Raw genomic sequence first — 21,774 nt, 5'->3', positions numbered from 1 at the left:
ATTACCACAGAAGGTTTAAAATCTGTTTAAACAAGATTTTTTAAACCAGAAACAACTGTTGTGTTTGGAAATCTAAAGCCCATCAGAATTCATGTAGCTAACTACGCACAGTGGAAAAATGTTTTTTGTGACTCATGTAGGCCAGCAGTCACAGCCTTGAAGCACAATATTAATGTATCATCATTGGTCAGATTTTAAAGATACTTAGGAGCTAGCTGGGGAGTTAGGAGCCTTTGACTTCACTGAAGGCAACTACACAAATATTTAAGAAATATCTGGCTCCTTGACTTCAAAAAGAGCTGCAAGTGTTAAGAGCACTGTAGATCACATTGACGCTCTGCACTCTTTCATTTGATGTTTCTTCTTCCTAAACTTATACACAAAAGCATTGGATTACTTTCCAGGTAAATATTGAAATATATGTGAAAATGTGGGTTTCCTGATCAAGCAAATTGTTAGGTTTTGAGTGGAGATTATTAGACATGTTCACCAGCAGCAACACTAAAAGCAAAGATGAGCAGGTGGGACATTCAGGGCTCCAGCCACATGCATGCTAAGGATGAGAAAAGAAGTGCAAGTAAAGTGTAGAGGAGAAGCAGAGCTCCTTAACCATTCAGTGCTTCTATCTCCATGGTTTGCATTACATTCAAAAAACATAATTCAAAATTAATAGAAGTAATTTCATCAGAACATTTTATCTAGGCAATAGGAACATATGCATAGGCGCATTTCAAAAATTGTTCACACCAGTACAAAATTATGGCAGTGGAAAATCAAAGGAAGTTGTAAAATCAAAATACCTTCTAAAATATTTGCTTCTTCCACCAGTTAACTTTTAAAATCCAACTATTTCTTTTATCTGTTCATATAGATTTTTTTTCAGCGTGACACACCACTTGGGTAGATGACAACAGTCAACTGAATGTCCTAGTTTACCTACTTCATATGTGAAAAAAAAAAAAGACCCCAAAATTTTCTTACTGGATGCACTACTATCACCTTTTCTTAACAAAGATGTGGTCCCCCAAGAAGCAGAAAGAGAAACATTTATAGGAGCTGAATCATCTCTAATGAAAAAGATAGACATCTACCCAGCCCAGTCATTTGCCAAATATTTGACACATTTTAACAACAGGGTTAAGAATATGCTAGTTTCATTTTTATTCATAAAGAAGTGTGCTACGAAATACAATATTTTATTAAAAACAAGGAAAATCTAACAGTTAATTTTAACACCATGTCTGTGGTTTTAAGAAAAAGGAACCTTTTAAAAACATAATGGTAAAGTAGTCTATATTAAAATAAATCTTGCAAGAGCTGCAGCTAAATCAAGACATAATAGACTAAATTATTCAGAGCAACTTGCCAAGTATACTTAATGCAAGACAAGGTCGTAAAACAGACACACACAGACTTTTGCCTTTCATTACAATATGGCTGAAATCCCTACAAATATACAGTGCAGAGAAGAGTTCTGATGTATTTTCAAACAGTGACTTCCACCTGGGAAAAAGAAAACATGCAGCTATTTAGAGTGACAAAAATACCTTATTTCCTGGTTTTAATCTAACAAAGCCAGTGAAGTATTTCATACCAAATTTGTAAGAAAAAAACTACCCGATAGTTTCGTTTCTTCAGGAATACCTCCTTGCTGGGTGCATGCTCTCTCTGAACTACATGTTGGGCAGGTTCACAAGCCAAGGTAGGAATTTTATTGACACCAACTTTTAAGATGGTTACTTGGAAAAGATCATAGGGACAGACCAGGTCTTTCAAATATCCTGTTAAACCACAGTAAAAAGTAGGACAGAACTGGCTGTTATGCTCTGCAGTAAAGTTTTTGTCAGTATTTATTCTGACAACCAGTAATTTAGAAAGCCTCTCTCCACAAAATACCAGCCAGACATTTCAATCCAGCCAGCGCTGATTAGTTTGCTGCAGACATCACTGCTGGAACTATCAACTTTTCATTTTCAGCTTCTGTACCTGTAGCAACAACAGCAGTGGGGACAAGCCAAAGGCCACGGTGTGACAAACCTCCAGAGGAAGTGGTGGGAACACTCCACCCCTTAATGTTCCAAATCAGGAATGGATGCCCGTCTGGGAAATATGCTTTAGGTAAACTGAAGTTATTGGCTTCAGTAGAGAGGTAATTGAGTGAATTGTGAAAATGAGTGATATACTCTGATGACATCATCTATGATCCCACTGGTCTTAAATCTGCACTAACCATATTAAACAAATAATGTCATTAACATAATTAATTACTTCTGGGTAATTAACAATGTAGAAAAGAAACCAGTCCAGCTGCAAACTCAAAATTCACTCCATAGTAGATACTATAGCAATAGGAAAAAAACACTATTTCTACTCCTACGGATATTTTTTTAGTTCTCATACCACACAGATATGAACATTGTTGCCTTCCAAAAAACTTGCGGACAGTTTGCTTGGCTAAGAGGGCCAGAGTGCTCGTGCTCTTCTGTTCTAGTCAAAAGGAAAAAAAAAAAAGTCAAAAGGAAAAAAAAATGCTTTATATAAATCCAGGCAAGAAAAATACTTATGTAGTGTTGAGCAGATATTGATAAATTATTATGACTGAGAAATTAAAACAAATTTAGGAAAATAAATGTCTATATTCAAAATTATCAGACTTTTTGGAGATTTTCTCTCAGTCACTGATGATCTCTAGGTGATTTTTAAATCCTCCCTGCAGCACTGGAGCAGAGCAGCCTGCAGAACCAGCCCTCCTCTGTGCAGAGCGTAGGCACATGCACCATGGGTCCTCTTCTCTGGGAACACAGACATATCCGCAGTAGTTCAATAATGGCCTAACAAAGGCGAAGTGAATGTGATAAATGTATGAGTGGGATTACTACCCTGGGTGCCTGGAAGAGCAAGGGACTGATCTCAGTGAAGGAGGAGACCTTTCTTCTTACATGTTCCTAAGACAATTCTTTTCCTCCAGATTTTCATTAGCAACTTTTTCTTCACAGAAAGGGTTCACGGGGCACCTCCATGAGCCACAAAACACTCCTTCACATGGTATGTGAGAAAGTCATATTCTCTATATTCGCTCTCCTTCACCACATTCCACTAGGGTGATTTGATACTCTAATCCCTATATTTCTATAGGGAATAGAAATCTGGAGTGCAGCTTCTACAGAGCTGAGCTAGGGAAGACAAGTGAAATGCCTAAGTCCAATGCAGTCAGCCTAAGCTCCCTCTGTATTCAATGGGGAGCATCATAGGCAGAGGGCTTCTACAGGCACCTCAAGTGGGTTATGAGTGCTGTCCTTCAGAGGTGCCTACTTTTCTCCACAGGCTATTATAAAGGGAACCTAGGGGTAAAATGTGATGTTCAGGGTTAAAATTAATAAAAAACCCCTGCATCGTAACAGCCACTCCAAAGTTTGCTCACAGCTCTCAGCAGTCTCAGCACTCCTTCTCAAATGAGTTCACATGCAGCTAGTAACCTGCCAGCCCATGTAAAGCCCATCCTTCAACTCAGAAGTAATATAGAGAAGAACAAGCTGGAAAAGGCTTCAGAACTATTTAGCCTAATTTAATATTTACTACTATTTTAAACTGGGAGTCTCAAAGGAAACAAAGAACTTTAGGACAATTCAACTGATTTGGAAAGAAACAGGCCTAGAACACAAGGTTTGTTTCGTGGATTTTAAGGTAACTATCAGTGAATGCAGAACCACAGGAGTAAAATGGCAATGAAAGTAACATAGACATTAGCTTGTTGAGGGCTATGGTCTGAACGGACAGATGTCAGTTCCATTAGAGAAGAAAAATGCAAAAGTCTTAAAATGAAAAGCAATGATCTCAGACTAGCCATATTGAATACAAACTGTCAAGAAGAGATCTCTAGCAATATATCAGCAACACAGCTGGATGAACTCAGAGAAGCCTGAGAAGAATTCTTTACAGACCTCCGGAGGAATATTTCTTTAACAGTACAAGAGCAACATACTCAACTCTGAAAGAGCAGTCTTCAAAAGCTTCAACTTGTGTAGGAGGCAACCAACTAAACAGAAGAACAAATCAGAACAGAAATCTCCCCTTGGAAACGCTGCATGAAAGCGGAAGGTAGGAGGGATGGATCTTGGAGCAGATGTTCAGGAAATTAAGTGTGGCCTTGAAAAACTTTAAAGAGTCTGTGGACGTCACTGAGCAGTTGAAGAGAAGTTTGAAGTACAGTGGTGCAGGAAAGAGAGGAGTCAGGTGAAAGGGGAGTTGCACCATGTAAAATCATTGGCTGGGGGAAACTAAGGGTAATAAACTCTCCTCCTCTGGAAAACAAAGTTTCCGGACACTTCAATGTATTGCTGCTCATCACCTGAAAAAATCAGCAACAGTAAAATCCCTAAGGGATAACAGGCACATCTCATCTTCCAAATATCACATTTGCTAACCTTTGCATACATTCTGGTTTTCCATAAAACTGCATTGGCAAATGCACAAATAAACATATTGATGAATTCTTAATTGTCTGACATGGGCAATTTCTTTTTCAAAAAGAAACAGATAAACCACAAAAACATTTGAGATGTAAGGTTGTATTGGATGGGCATATCTTTGATCTTTAACATCTTTTTCAGTTGTCATTAAAAATTCAATCTTCTCTCTCACATGATATGACGTCTTTTCAGGTCCTAAGATTTGAACTCAAATGCCCAGAACAGCTTTAGGACTTGCAGTTTGTTTTGCTGAACTACGCTTTCTCTGTAACTTAGGGTTTGGGGTTTTGTGATTAAAATTGCCTTTTATTTCAAACATGTAAAATAACTAGAGAAATAAATTGTGGATAAGGCAAAGAAACCCAGAGGAGCCAATTTTTTATTATTTTGAAAATCTAGTGAAAATTAAAGAAAACAACACACCTGTCCTCAGCACAACAATTAGCAGGTTTCTGAGGAAAGCTCTTGACAGTTAATGCTTTAACCTGGAAAACAACCAACTTCAGGCTATGTTTTTCCAGTGATGACAATTGACGTCCATATGCTACTCACTGCTCATACCTAAAAATAACTTAAGCATTCATTGGAGCAGGTACTAGAAGCCAGGTCTCCCCCTTCTAACCAATAGGTAACCTAACCAAATGGTAAAATACCTGCCTTCCTACACTGTAGAGTTAGATTATTTGTGTTTATACCTATTTACTACTGCTTAACGAAGCAACATGAAATGCAACAGCAGCACAAGATGCTGAACACTTGTGATGCTACAGCATCTTAGAGCCAAAGTGCTACAACGTTCTTCAAGGTGGTACAAGTTTGTATCTTCTGGCTAGAGGGGGGAACTGAACCTGAGTGTCACATCCAGAATGAAAACATTAACAAGTGGGATACTGGATAAAAAAGCTAGCTATAAGTTGGGGTTTTTACCACCTATACTTGGTAAGAAAGTAAGGCTTGCACAGTGCTCCCGAAGAGAGGGTTCAAATCTGCAGCCCTTTGTGAAGGAAGGCATTTTCCACACACAAAAACTAGGCACATGATAAATGACAAATCCCTCTCTCTTCAGCACGTCCAACTCCCTCAGCTAGCAAAGCAGGCATGCTGGCCTCTTTGTCTCTGACTGTGAGCACACAGCCCTCTAATGTAAAGATACTTCACTTGACCTCAAGTGTCCAAAATTAGGTGCTGCCATCTGGGGTTGCAATGCCTAACCCTATGGTAAGTTGAGTCCTTAAAAGACCCGTCATGATAGAAATTGAAGCTATGTTAGGAAACACGTTCCCTGCTAATGGCGTAACTATTCAACCGTCTTTGGTCTCCTTTCAGAGACACTGACCAAAATAGCTATAACCAGTACCTGCTGGTTCCCTCCTGTTGCTGCAGCTGTAAAACTAAAGCATTAGAAATACCATTCTTCCATGACAAGAGCTCTCATTTGCATTCCTGACACATCTGACTTGCACGGTCCACAAAATGCGTTCATTAACAGATCAACAAAACAGCAGAAGGAGGCTTTCTTCAAATGTTCCACCCCTTTCTGAGCACAGAGGGAGTCCTCCAAACATTTCACCAATTCATCAACGAAAAGGCCCACTCTCTACCAGGAGAGACACATTCTACTGCATTTTGTTGCTAGGCAGTCCTCTGCATTTAACAGCAATCATTTATTTATATGAACTTCCTTCTCCATCCTCCCTACCAAACTGCTTGGGGTGATGGATAAACAACTGTACAATAAAAACAGCATAAGAGCAGAAGGACAAAATATTTAAGAGCAAAATGAACAGCTGTCACCACAACTAGGAATGAGATGGTAAACAGAAACCAAAATAACGGAACTCCAGGGAGCCAGGGAGAAACACAGCAATTTTTAAAAAGAGAAGTCAGACTGGTGAGATAGATCGAAAGACAGATAGCAATGAGATGAAACACCCAAGTGGTGAGATCCCGTATCTGAGACTGGCCAAAACAAACACTTCAAGACCTGCATTTAGGTGAGGAGCTGGGAGTAGTCAGAAGGCCATGACCTTCCTTTTCTTCAAGGTTCTTGAACACTTACTATATATATCACAACTATTTATGATTTAAAATAAACCCATTCAGGCAAATTTTGACAGCATTGCTTGTGACATGTCTGAGAAAAATGCATTACTTTAGACAGTCTAAGGAAATGAACCTAGTGGATTCAGTGTATCATGCTACAAAATTTCATCTACTTTATGAAAGACACACATGGAGGGAAATTAACCCATTTCCTTGAACTTGCTTGGGTAACTACAAAATCCCAAGAATGTCTGTCATGCTCTCTAGACCAACAGAATACTCAGTGTTTATCATCGGGGACTTCTCTGTTCTCTATTTCTTTTTCTCTCTTTCACTCTGAGTGGTTTCAACTTTATTTTTTCCCTGTTCTATAACCTATTTCTTAATCAGTTAAGACTAAACATTACTTGAAGTTAGATCAAGGTTCCAAACTTCTTTTTTTCATTTGTTGGAAATAACAGAGAATTTCTTCTTCCAACTTTAGTGTCTTCTCAATAATTCATTCTCTGTCAACTTGCTTGTTTGTTTCATCTGGTCCATATCTGGGGCCTTGTCATTAATATAAACAATAACACATGCTAATTATGGTATAAAATATGATTAGTTATCTATTATGAAATTAATTTCATGTCTACAAGTTCTTGATCAGCTCTGATGCCTGCTATACACACTGGCAAGCTGAAACAGAAACGAGTGCCTTTCACAGCTACATCATTTGATACGAAAGGCTTTTGATGTTATCAGGTTAGCCCACTTTATAGACACTTGAGGAAAGCCTAATATACCAGAGGTTTCTTTTCCAAATGTAGTAAGCACTGATGGCACTTACCCTAAACAGAGTAGATACCCTGCCTGAGAAAAGAAGCGTTCCTTATTATTTGTTAACTCCCACAACCCACAGCAGTAACTATAGCCCATGGAAAGGCATCTCAGCTTGAGGTCAAAACAGATCAAGTTTCTTTCCCTGTAAACCTAGTAGTGTGGCATGGCTTTGGCTTCCAGAAAAGTTACGTAAAGAAGAGCTAAAAATTACATTTAGATTTTTTTAATATTCTTGGTGACATCCGAAATTGGCAGATACCTTATTGTTACCAATATTAAATCTATTAACTGTGCTTAAGACTTACATTGTAGGTATTTAGGGTCTGTTCTGATTCAGCAATTTTCAAAAATTCCTGGGTCTTCATAAAATAGAGCATATGATTGTCTAACAGAGCCTTGTGTTGAATTAATGGTTAACATAGATGTTTCTTAGAGTTTTAAAAGACTTGTTATGACAGTATTTTGCCTTCTCTTCTTGTACCCACGACTGGTGATTACTTGAATATAGAGTGCCTGCTATTATGGCAGTAACTTATTTGGATTATGATTTCAAAGATGTAAATATGCCTCGAGGCTGGGAAAGTAGATACAAGTTTAATAAATATGGATATAAAAAGCTGACTAAATAACCCAGCACACAGACTTTTACAGATTAGTTCTTTACAGATTTCAAGGCAATGCCATCAATAAAAACAGAAAAAAAGGATGAGCTGACTCCTTGGGCCAGGAAGCTCTGCCAGAGTTTCAAAACAACATTTCAACGGTTCAGCAAGCTGGTGATTTCGGATTAGGAGTTTAAGAGAGCGAGCTGAACATTGAGAACATTTGCTCAGTACCCCAATACATACTATATTTGAGAGGATTAGGCGAGTTAACAAATTAAGCAAGATTAGTAGACTTAACAACATACTACTGGAATATATAAAATAATTCTGGACTCTGACTAATGTGACAACTTGCACACTTGGATTGACATGGAAGAAGAGATCTGAAGATTAAATCATAGCTCCAAGGTTTAAAAACAGTGCTTATTTTAACTATTTCAAATAGAAAATTCCCAAATATAAAAGATAAAACTCTGAACAAGATACAATACTTGAAGGAAAAGTGGAAAGAACTTCCTTATGCCAACAGAACTTCTGTTACTCTTCTTCCTGAATGTCATTATAGTCTGCATAAGTACCAGCATATGCTATACAAAATATACCTGTGGGACACACATGCAAAAAGGTTAAATATTTCTTTCAGTGAAAATGACCAAAAAAATTTTGATAGTACAGGAAAAGCAGCGTGAATATGCATTTAATAGCAAAAAAGTGAATTGAAGAACTATTAAGATCTCCCTTTATCAAAAAATGTTTCTTCACCAAACTTTGTACACACACCACGAAGTAGCACCAAACCTCTTTGTAATATGCTCTCAGACAGCAAATGCCCACAGTGATGATGTGCTGCTGCCTGAATGGTCGCCAGCCATAGTGGCAGCAGAGGGTACACTTTCCTGTGAGAAATTCATAATACAACTTTACTCCATCACAAAGCACTGAGATTTCAGCATACCCAAGGAACACGCTCTGCCTCCGTGGCGGATCTGCCCACATGCACCAGTCCGACACATTCAGAATATGTCAGAATTAATCTGTACATACACTATGACTATGTTTTGTATTTTCCAGTGGATTTGGCCCTTCAGATTACTTTTAAAACCAATGACCCTGTCACTGATAAAGTTTCCAGGTACTCGAAATACCTGCTTAGGCAGGCTTACTTTTGCGTGCTTTATGGCTTATTGCCTTTCTCACTACCCTCGAGTCAATCTCACACTGGACATACAAAGCAAGGACTTTCTACTGGTTGCAATATACAAGAAGAGAAGGCGACAAGTAACTGGTAGTCCTTACTTGCCAAGGGCTCTAAGGCATCTAAAGGATTACATTAACTTCAAAACTTACTCATTGCTGTTAGTCACAAAAACCTTGCCTAACGTAGCATGCATCTGAACCCCCTCCAGCACTACCACTCCACACAAATGAACCCACCTAACTCATGCCAGTGCCAAACTATCCAACATCTAACTCCTTTCTGAGCCCTCTTCAGCTGTTAGTATGTAGAACCAAGTCTTGCCGGCAAGGCCAGACCAGGGGACTGAGTAACCTCACTCAGGCCATGGCAAAGCAGTTTTAAATCCCTGATTAGTTTGAGGGAGTTCAAACACCCTTATCTGTAATAGCATGGCAAGTGTGACGCAGCTCGGTGATCTGAAGCTAGCCTCCTCTCAACCCACGCTAGCAGAGCTGCTCCAGTTCACATGAAATGCTTGAACGCATTCATCGGGACAGTCTGTACCTTACAAGCTCAGGTCACTCCCCTAAAAACGAACAAACCTGAGTTACAAATTCATGGTTCCGTGACTATTCAGTAGAAGATTGAAATATTCACTCAAATAAAATTGGGACCTCTTCTTGCTCTTGCCCCTTGACTTTGCAAGCATTCCCACTGTTTTCTATGTTATCTTGAATCATGCAGATTGAGGCTTTCTAGTGGGAGTGATGGATTTTCTTCTTGCTATTCCCTGCTGCTTTGTTTATCATTTGATGTCTTTTCACACAAGTTGGGTGCAATTCCATAGAAATTAGTAGAGTAGTTCTGAAATACAATCCACATGGGACTGAAATCAGGCTTTTCTCTGTTAGTATTTTTATGCCTTAATCTTTTCAAGCCTAAATCAAAAATCCTCAGATCATTCCCATACAGTACCAATCACCTCAGTATAAAACAGTTGCATGCTACCAGACCTTTAAGAAGATGAAAAATTCACCATCAAATGTGTCCTTGCTCACACCTTTAATAAAATATTTTTAAACACTTTCATTGTTATTATTAGTAACAGTCATTTGTAATGTGATTCCTACTCATTGATCAGGACCCTGCTGTGCATGGCATAGCTATGCCAAACACCTCTGTACCAAAAAGTTCATAATTTAAATATGAGATGAGAAACCGCACGTCAATACAGAGGAAGCACAAGGAAAGAATAAAAGATTTATCTTCTACAATTATGTAAGTGGTGGTTTAGGATAGAAAAAGACAGCTTGCAAGGAGTAGTGAGAAAAAAATAACTGTATGCAAGCAAGAACAAGCACTGAAGGTACAATCTATGGTTTTACAGGTATCTTCTATAACATGTTATTGTGACAATGAGAGAAAAGTCAGCACTATATCAAGGTACAAGATGTCACTTCATCTTGTTTTCATTTCAATACTGTTTGCTTGCTCAATTTTGGATTAATTTTCCTGTTGCTATATTAGACTTTTGGCTGCATTTTAATTCTCAGAGGCAAAGTTCTCTATTCCTTTTTTCTCACTATAATCCTTTCCTTTTTCTCTTTACATTGCTTTTACTAACTAAACAATATGCAACAAGGCTATAGCACCCCAGCATATTTAAAAGACTAACATCAAAGAATAATGAAAATTGTGGATGATCTAAATAATTTAAGTTTGATAAATGATACACTGTAAGAGAACTGTATAAAAATGTTATTTTCTTCCACTTGCAACTTTCTTGTGATGAAAGAAAGTCTCATTTCATTCTCTTACTTTCTGGGTTTTGTCCATATATATTACCTCGGAATTCCTTAAAATATTTTAGCTTTGAAATCCTCCCATCCATTTGAAATTCAATTTTTTTTTCTTTAAGAATGTGCAGAACTTACTGAACTGTATCATGCCACTACAAGAAATCTACTTTGGATTCAGATTTCAAAGAGAGATCAGCACATGGATACTGCATATTGGCTATGAAGGACACGATATTCCTTAATAGCTTCCTGAAAACTTGCATATATTTGCAGATCTGTGCTTAGTCCCACAAAGGCAGAGGATCTAGAAATCAAATGGTTTGTATAAAAAACACTCTTTGCTGAAAATACTCTTTTAGGTGGTCCTAATACACAGAGTTGCATGCAATAAATCAGAAGGTTTACATCACACAGGAAAAAGCTGGTTTTTTGTAAAGACGAATCACTTGCTCTAGTGAACATCTTCTATTCCATCCTCAGTACTACTGTTACTTCTAAGAACAGAAATCTCACCTCTCCCTACTTGATGTGGTGTAGATATACACCCAGGCACTACTCTTTTGAAGGTCTCATTTTCAGAAATCAATCTGTTAAGGTTCATGGTGAACTTTTTACCTGCTGGCCCCTAACTCTTCATTTTTTTAACCCTAGTGAACTGAAATTTTGAGTATTACTGCCAGATGTCTCTATTATTATCAACAAAAGAGGAAATACAGTGTAACTTATACACTAGTACTTCTTGATGTGATTTTATATTGCAACTTATATTTTATGTTGTAAATTGTCTCTGCTCTCATAAGTATTTATATTACTTTTTTCAGTTCCTCTCTACAAGTAAAAAGCTAGTTTCTTATTTACATCAGGTGATAAGTGGGTTTGTGGTAAAAGCATTGATTTCAAACCCACTAATGTCTTATCCCAGTTTAGAAATGGTAAGTTTAAAAGTGCTACACAGTAATGAAAACTTTCCACTATCACTATTATAATTCTGTAAGTTTTTTCCAGTGCAAAGATTTCACCAGGTATCTTATCATTTGTCCTGCAAACTGAAACCTGCCTAACAACATCTGGCAGTTGCTATTAAAAACCATAAAGGTTGCCTGCATCTTCTCGGTTCTCAGCATGTGGAATGACTAAGGGCAGTCTCATCTCTGATGGATGAAATCTCCTTTCTTAAGGATCTCTTCCAAAAAATATCAACTTTTCTCCTTCTCCATTGTAATGCATTGAATTTCTCATCTCTCCTAATCATTAACCATTAATCATCCTCCATGGTGTGACACTTAAACTCTAAGTAGACAGTTAGGAAATACCTAATGCATTCATACATAAAAGAATAGGGACTGAGAAGAAAAACTGAGTGGGAAAAAAAGCATATTTGAGCTCCTATATTATTCACAGTGAACAGGCTTTTTGATGGAGATTCTGCCTTTCCCTTTTCCTCTGTGTTGACACAGGGTACTCTGTCAAGTGACATGGGAGCTGATAGGTAAGATATCATGTTTTATCACTCAGCTATACATATTATACAGGTCTGTGTCTTTACCTTTAACATCTCAACCTCATATTCCAAGGCACGGTGAGTTATCATACCACCCATTTCACTCTGACAGCACTGGTCTACAATTGTACTCAATTTCCTATCAGAAACAGCTTGGTAGTATCAGATTATCTAAGTCGAATCCTCCTTCAGCATGAACTGCTGCTGCTTTCATTTTGCTTCAAATTCTTGTTGATGCAGATCACAACAACCCTGAACTAAGCCTGCAACAGCTGAGTTTAGCAGGTTCAGCAAGATTTAACGACAAGCTACAGGACTTTCACTTGACTACAGTTGCTGCTCCGTGTGTCTCAGGTACAAAAGCATGAATAAACAATGAGAAAAGACATTTGGTGGAAAAATCTGAACATGCCCCTAGCTTTCACTGAAAGACACTTGGGTAAGTGAAAAAGAATGACTGAAATTTATCTCCCACCAACATGCAGTCTCTCAGATGCTAAGCTAATTAGTGAAGGTAAATCATTGACGTCAGGACTATGCCCTGCTGAGAATATGTTGAATGTTGACTACAACTTTTATTATTTTCCTTTCTGGCACAGCTCTATCCTGGCTCATTTATACTATCAAACCGTCTTGCCTTTAGTTTTACAGTTTAATAAAAATGTGGTATATCATTTTTAATTATCTTTCCTGTAAAAGTTCTACCACATTTATATTTTGAACTAATACATGAGAGCGCCTTTTTTTCATGTGTTGATTTTTTCATAAACTTAAGTCACTACAGTAAAATTTGAACATATTCTAAAACATTGTGCATATTGAATCAGTTCACTTGCCCAGTGGTCAATGTGATCATCAAAACATGTTTGGCTGAGAAAAAATAAAGTACATAATAATTCAATAAGATTTTTTTCCTGTTTTGTTTCTCTAATTCAGCAGAAACAAGGGGGTCAAGTGGAGACTTTCACTAATAAGTTTTTCTACCAGGTATTGTTCCAGTAATTCCTTGGCTGGCCTATGGCATTGCTGTAGTCTCCCACTCAAGCACTAGCCAAGCCTCTAATGGTTTAGCTTTAGAGAGCAGAGCAAAGATGATGAATTATTATAGCGTGGTTCCAGGCATTAGTAAGGAGCATAGCATGTTTTTCAGGATTGTGGTCTGAAGAAGGAAGGGGGGACTTTCGGAGTAATGGCATCTATCTACTACTTTGAAAAGAAGACATTAATATAGGGTCTTTATCTACAAATTCTTATATATGCAAGTGAGTGTATTCATGCAAGTTACTTCAGTGGAATGATGAGTAAAGAGGAAAGACCACAAGATCTTGCCCTGCTCCCCTCACCACAAGATTAATTTCACTGAATGAAGGGCTGACAAGACTGTACCACGTGAGTCCCTGCAAACCAGCAGTGCAAGACAGTCATTTAAAATAAAAAGGTCAATGAAAACCCAATGTGGCAGTTGGTTCAGGTCACTGACTGCTGTTCTTTTCTCTCCAGCTCTCAAGCCCTGCACGCACACATATCCTTGTCTATTCAGTGAACCTAGATTCTGACAAACGTGTCCTTCAAACTCAGTTCTCAAAAAAGTTTTTGAAGTAGCAAAAATAATGCAGCCCTCCTACAATCCTGTACTGCCACTTTGGATCCGTGGGAGGAGGAGACTAGGTTTTGTCTTGGTATCGCAAGTAGTGTCACAAATATGAGCATGGGAGTCCAAGATGTGAAAGAATAGTAACATCTGTACCTTCACTATCTACAGGCTGTCATTTATAAATCCCACTATATGTTCCACCAACATCACATATTTCATCACATGATTCAAAAACTACAACCACGTTATTTTATTATGTGCCTGCACACTGCCCAGTTGGGTAGCCTCTATCCTTGCAGGTTTTTAAGACCTATCTGGATAAAGCCCTTAGTAACCTTGTCTCATATAGTCTTATAGCTGACCCTCCTTTGTGCAGGAGGTTGGACTAGAGGCCTCCTGACGTTCCTTCCAGCCTGTGGTATCCTGTGAACACAGCACATAGACATACACAAACACACAGAAAAATCTCCTCAGCAAATTCCACCTGTATAATTTCTTTGAATTTATGTCATAGCTCTACTGGGTTGCCAATATCGCAAACATTTGTCTTCTACATGGAGATACCAGTATCAAATCAAGGTCATGAGACATACAGCTGTGGCTAATCACAGTTCTAGATGTAGATAATCTTCTATACAGCACCTTCTAGTTATCCCCTTGATAGTAGCTACTAGATTTTTTTAGGATAGCTATGTAGATTAGTGACAACAGAACCATGAATGACTATTACACTGTGTATCTTGTTTTTCTGCTATTTCAAATACTTATTCAAAAAAGGAGAAATTCTTCAGTGCCTGCTTCCTGTTAATAAAAACAGTCATAAACATTTTTCTTTGTCAGGTTCAGGGCAAGGACATAAGTGTTCCCAGTGCCTATGAGGTTTCTGTATTTTGAAGCACAAGCTTGTAATGCAGAGGCTACACCAGTTTAGTTCTGGTTTTTGCATTCAAAGCAAGCTGGCTCTCAAAGAAAGCTATTAGTTTACTGGTTGCATGTTAACTTCAAAAAGTATGTTTGTCTGACAAGGACATTGCCTGAGAAAGACAAACTATCGCATAATCTTTTGCCTGGTTCCCTCATTTCTCTGCCCAAACAAGACAATGTACGTATAAAATCCTGGCAACATGGTAATTAAAATCTGCGCTCTGGCTGGACATCTAATCTACTATGATCTGAATAAAATGGAAAGACCCTTTTCCAGTGTACTAGGGAAATCTGCAGTGTTTATCTGAGAGCAGATAGTTGCACTGTGTCCTTGGACTTCAGTGACATGAACATTATACTGAAGACAGGTATGTTCTTTAGCTAGTGTGAATTAAGAACAAGAAAATGATGAGTGTTCATTGTAAGAGCTTTAAAAACTATTTTATGAGTAAAGAAGATGTAGCTATATGCTGAAAAACAATCAAAGCAAAACATCTGGAGTATCAGAGCAGGTTTGCAGTACTAAATGTAAAATGGAAAAAGCAAAGTCTTTCAGCTGGCCTTAGTGAACATCAACACATAAGGAATAAACAGTGGCTGAGCTCTTGCAACCCATCCGTTATAGGCATACATGAGGGACAAATGCATAACAGTATTACACACTATTCCATTTTCGCATTCATTAATGCCAAAACCAGAGCCTTCCGGTGACCTTCTTGCTCTGCTGAGGGCTGTGACTAATGGAGCCACCACAGCCTAAACCTCCCAACACTCATGGCTCACTCCTCCCATGCTAATGTACATACAGATCATTTGAGGGGAAAAAGCCCACATCCACATATAAGCTCGTTTCTTTCTATTCCTTCTCATAACACAAAAGAGCTCTTTAGCCAAAAGAAAACTGAAGGGAAAATCCTAACAGTCTTTAAAAAGATACTCCTCAGCCTCCTAAGCTAGTTTATCTTATGGTCTAACTGCCTTTGCTGTTATAAAGGTTCCCTCCCACTGTCTAACATAACTTTCAGTTGTTGGAATTTAAACCCAGTACTTCTTATCTGCTATATCAAGAACATGGAGAAGAAATTATTTCCTTCCTCTTTGCATCATGGTACTCACTAACTTTTATCACTGGCTGTAGATATTATATCATAATACTGCATGGATTTTGGAGTGCATTTTGCAGTTTCAGTTAAAGTAGACTAACAGTATGGAAAATGTTTAATATATCAGATAACCCACAGTTGCCTAGGGTGGAATTCATCACCATTTAAGGCAAGTACTCCTGCCTTCCTCTACAGTCAATGAGGCCTTGGCCATGATCCACCTCATCTTCAAGTTGAAGTCTAAAATGAGTCATAAAAGGCCCAGTTTCTCTTTGCTAACTATTTGATGAGTGTAGGATGACTGTTTCAGTTATGGATACATATATAAGAAACACAGATTCATAGAATAATTTAATTTGCAAGGGAGCTCCAGAGGTCATCTAGTCCAGCCTCCTGCTCAAAGCACGTCTTATCAGGCCAGGTCACTCAGACCTGTGTCCAGTCAAGTCCTGATACCCCCAAGGATGGATATTCCGCAACCTGTCTGGGCAACTGGTTCCAGTATTTGACCACGCTCATGGTAAAAAATGTTTCCTGGTATCTAACCAGAATTTCCTATTTTCTAACTTCTGTCCATTACAGGTGTCTAAAATCAGCTGAGATCTGACCCCTAGTGCCATTATCAGACTACTCTATTACAGTGTTGAGTTTGTGCTTGCTTTATTTGAAGGTCTTTGCAACATGCAAAGCGTGTTCCAAGCATTAGCAAGACAGGGAGTTAGGAAAGGTCTAAAAGCTCCACCACAGTCATTATTTCTGGAAAAGGAAAGCACTGAGAATCGTCCCCTCAGATGCCAAGTATAGAAGTTAAGAGACTCCTCCATAAGACAATCAGGTTTTGGCCCTCTCTCCAAAAACTAAGAACAAAGACATATAAGTGAAGTCAATTAGAATGACCAGCATTCATTTGGAGGAGGTCCATTGGTAACTGGAAAGACTAAGTAAAGGGAAATCAGAGATCTTACTGTGAGAACTAAAGAAAATAAAAGAAATGAGAGCCACAGAAATTAAAGTTTCTCAGCAATTGCTGGGTAAAATCTATGCATTTGTAATAGACAAAGCTCATCTGCCTGTTTATAATTCAGGAAAGATCAGTGTGTTGTTATCAATATAGCAAAATTTGAATAATAAATTTTGGTGGAGACCATCATTTGCACTTCCCATTTGGTTAGCAGGGCATTGTAACAGCTGTTTTTCTCACCAAAAGCAGCTGGCTGGTGATATGATTTTTCAATTAATGGTGCTACACTATGAATAGATTACTGCATATAGACATGAAAACAATGACAATTAGTGAAAGAAATTAAGCAATGCAACAAAGTAGGTTTTGGTTTCCATGTAATTGGAGGGTAGGGAAAGTCAGAGATACAATAAAGCCCTTCTGGACACAGTGAAATTTGTATGCTGAAGGGTCTCAAAACAATCCAAGACAGACTGGGTGAATGGATCTAGAAAAAGAATTAGAAAAGTGTAGAGGAGCAGAGAGTAAAGATGCAAAAGACTTAAAGCAGTGCTGAGAAAATCTAAGGGGATTTTGATTTTTAAATAAGAATGTAATTTTGCACTGAATCATTAAATGAACAGAGATTTGAGTTATTTAGAATTGAAATGCTGTCATTTTATCTCTTCACATTGTACACGCACTAAGGCAAGCTGTGTAATTCTGGACTTACTTGAGCATGAAAGTAAAGCTTTTTGGTTTTACCTTCCAAATCACAATAGAAGAAGAGATGACATAGAAAGGAGAACAGCCTTATGTTAAAGGAGAACAACTTACTGCAGTGATGCTTGTCTGGCCCAAACTGGTGAACTCCATTCTGTATTTTAATCTGCATTTCATGCTAGCTGTGGAAAACATAGCCTAAATCGGGTGTGTAAGAGGTGAGATCTAGATTAATTAGTCTGAAAGCTCTAATATACTCCTCTATTGTAAAATGAGGACCAAATCAAACAGCTGAAAGAACGCTACTTCTGTGCCCATGTTACTAAGTCTTTAACCACATCACTGAGTTACAGAATATTCCCAATTCTTCTCAGAAACAAATGAAGACACCAAATAACAGGAAGAAGTAAATAAACAATGCATATGAACCAGGAAAAAGATCTGCTTTGCATGTATGTGACTTGTAACCAATATGATAATTGATAATCTATGCTCTACACCTTGCTGTGAATGGACATGTGTGTGAATGTCAGCTGCTGCAAATGAGACTCTCCGTTTAGAGATTGGGATCTTTCTTCCTCACTCCATCCTGCTCTGCTTTGTGCTCCTTTTCGAGACAAGAAGCAAGTGAGCACATTTAGATACTGTTCATGTACAGCAAAATGTCAAGAGTTCACATTCCATCATTCGTATCTTGCAGAAACACAGGCTTTTCTTTCTTAAAGATTATATAGGAGACCTCTCTGGCTATGCTTTACAGCCGCCACACATTTATCGTTGCACTGGCTTGCCCTGGATCAGAAATGGATGAAATCTTCCTTGCAGTGAATTGAGGGTCAGGAACGTTGAAATCTTGGTATTTCTGTATCAGTCCCAATCTTCTCTGTTTTTCACAAAACCATGTTCTTGCAGTTGGTGAAATCAGGATTAATTTCTCTGTCTGAACATTAATATGACGTCCCACTACCACACGCTCCACGTCCCTCCCCTAAGACCTTGAAAACAGAAATGATAAAATTTCTCTCTTTTCTGTTTCAGGCTGTAGGAGTAACAGCCTGATTAGTAATTACCTCTGTAAGAAAGAAAAAGAGCCCCAGCAAAGAGTGTGGGAGCATGAAACTGCTCTAAGACAGAAGTCAGGTCGTACACTTTGCATATTACTTTCTAACAGAATGTGTTCTCAGTGGACAGTTTTATATACTAGAACGAGATGTGCAGAGAAGGACAAGCTCTAGTCGAGTATCTACATCCCAACTGGGAGACAGGCTAATGAGGAATTTTCAGCAGATTTTTCCTCAGAGTACACCAACTTGTGATTTTGTACTTGCTGTATATTTAACACGGTTAATGTCAGCGAAAAAAAAGTGGGGATATGTTTAAATGTCAGCGAAAAACTGAGGGGATGCTTTGGTTGTCAAACCCCTCCTTCCCAGCACCCTTTTCCTTTCCTCTCTTCTCCCTCTGCATTTAAAGGTTGTGGACGGCCATCTCTTGCATCTAACAGTATGTTTCTTCTTCAAGTCAAGTGCTGAGAGAGAAATCTTTTTCCACCAACATTATCTCAGTATCCCTGATGCTGAGCACCTGAAGTCTGAAGACAGACATCCCCTAAAGGCCGTTCGTCCTTTGTGAAATACAATTAGAGGATCAACTCAAGAGCTGAAGAATCAGTGACAGATGAGCAGACTGCTGTCACAGCAAAAGCTATGATGAGGCTTCTGGCATACTTTGGAGTTGAGGTTGTACAAACACTGACTGGTTCTTATGAAGCCTCTGCCTGGGGAAGCCACCACATGGCTCCAGGGTTCTCTGGGAAAGCAAAGAGATGACAGCCAGGGAAAGGAAACCCCTCGCTTTATGCTCTATGCTACGAATTTCTGTAAATGCTTCACAGCATTTTCTACACTAGCTGAGGAAGCAGTGCACAGGCTTTCTGTTCTGCTCACTGGACAAGAATATGAAAGAAGCTCTGAAAACCCCAGAGAGAAGTATTGCAAACTGTAAAAAGCATTTGTACAATATTGAAAAAAACAAAATTTTGATCTTCCTGACATCTGCAAGTGAAAGATGAAAAAACACATAAAACTACCCTAGAACTGCACACACTTTTTCTTTAGAACTTGAGAGGCCCACATGATTCAAAAAATAATGTATAAAAATTCCATCAGGATTTGCATTTATTATAGTATTCTTCACACCTCAATCTACTACAGTTTATTTGCTACTTGTTCTGCAACTGCTCAGGAGTTTTGTTTTCGAGCTAGTCTCTCAGTAAGTGCATGATGGTCTGTAAAAGCACAGAAGATTCTGGCTACTGAGGAAAAGAGAACATAAACATATTTTAAAATAATCCACCACTCCGTCTTTGTCTCCTGATCTGCACTCTATCAACTTCATTCAATTTACACTTTGATGTCTTGCTTTATCTAGTCATTAGAATGGGTTTATGTGGCAATTAACAAACTTAAGTTTTCTGGGATTTTTGAAAAAAGATAGGATATATATTTCTATGAATTTTGTGAGATATTCCTCATGTAACTGTGAAATGACTTTTTTTTTCCCCTTATATCATAGGGATAATACCACCTCATTTTCCCAAATACATGGTATTGCAGATGTCATGTAACTTCAGAAACATCAAAATATATGCCAGTAATACACTGAAATTATTACTCTCCTTTGTACTACATTCCAGAGAAATACTTGCTATAATCAGAGTCTTCCTTTCACACATCTTGCATAGTTTTCCCACAGCAAGGTTAGAGAAGTATCATCTTTCAAAGCAAAAGTTCAGCTTAACCCAGAACACCTATAAACTTCCAAGTAAAAAACACTAGAAAGTTCCCTAAACTGAAAATGGAGAATTATTACAAATATAGTAAAACATTCAAGTATTCTTAAGAATATTTACAGAAGACAGCACATTTTATAGTCAGATTAAACTAATCATTACATACCAAGGTGATTCATACAATATTTTAAAATGTCACCAAGGATATAATTTTTAAAAAAAGTTATAGTTTGACTTACCGGAAAGTACAGAAGAAGTGATCCAAAAAGAATGGTTTCCAACAGCACCAGCCCTGAAGCCCTGATACTCTAGAAGACAAAAAAACCAGCACAAAATATTAGAAAATTCTCTCCGTCTGCCATTTAGATGCTGGGTTCTTTGCAGAAGGTACCTTGACTTTTGTCAGTATAACGCTTCCACAGTACCACTCGTTAAAGCACAGGATTAAGCTGTCTGTCACGCTGGCATGTTCCACATTCTTTAATTCACAGGCCCATTACAATGGTTGTGTTTTACAAAACCCAATTTAAAAAATCACTCTTTCCTATGTGAAATATCATTCAACATACATTACCTGCTAAAATTGCTCTCAAGTGTGAAGAATAATGGATCATGGGAATTACAGATATGAATTTAACTGTAGAATTTTTTCTGTACTATTTAAATTTCAAGGCAGCCTTCGAACATTTTGACTTACTTAATATTAATGATTTGGCTTCTATAATACATATGAATAATCTACAATTTTACTGAATACAGAGTGTGCTCTTAGACTGAAAGTGCCTTTATTTTTCCTGAAATTTTGTACAAAGATGTTGATTCAGACATTAACTTGTCCGGATTGTAAAATACCATGCCATTTCCTCACTGATTCTAATGCACTCTCTCCATCATAGTTTTCTTACATTTTAAAATAAATATATTTTTTTCCTAATACAAAGCATATTCCAATAAGTTGGATGATTTATGTATAGTGTATATCTTAAAGACAAAACATAAACACTGCTTCCCATGTCCTTAACCATCTCCTTCCCCTGAGACATTGTTTCATATGCTGTTCTGGAAGAAGGCAGTGCTTTCCGGACTGCAAGCAATGCAGGCAGAGAAGTCAGCAGAAGAGGCTTTGCCAAAGATCTTTTGAAAAATCCCCTTCTTTCGCATCATAAAATCTTCTTGGGGGCTGGAATCAATGGCTCGTGGTAATCTCTCTAATGGTTTTAGATGGCAGAAGTTTATCTTTCAGAAGTAAGGCAACCATTTATTAAAAAAAAAGTCTTCTGAAT

At 38.0% G+C, this 21,774-nt stretch overlaps 1 protein-coding gene across 1 annotated transcript in view; it reads right to left on the bottom strand.

The window, feature by feature from the left end:
* GPR158 (G protein-coupled receptor 158) overlaps positions 1-21,774 on the bottom strand; it is a 204,352-nt gene that overhangs the window by 62,810 nt on the left and 119,768 nt on the right. The window contains exon 5 of the mRNA XM_075746378.1: positions 20,731-20,799. Within this exon, the coding sequence (XP_075602493.1) occupies positions 20,731-20,799 (69 nt within the window). The remainder of the gene's footprint in view (positions 1-20,730; positions 20,800-21,774) is intronic.

This window comes from Balearica regulorum, chromosome 2 (assembly GCF_011004875.1).
Source record: "Balearica regulorum gibbericeps isolate bBalReg1 chromosome 2, bBalReg1.pri, whole genome shotgun sequence".
NCBI classification, from domain to species: domain Eukaryota; kingdom Metazoa; phylum Chordata; class Aves; order Gruiformes; family Gruidae; genus Balearica; species Balearica regulorum.
The sequence above is the reverse complement of the archived record's forward strand: the minus strand, read 5'-3'. Positions and strand labels throughout refer to the sequence as shown.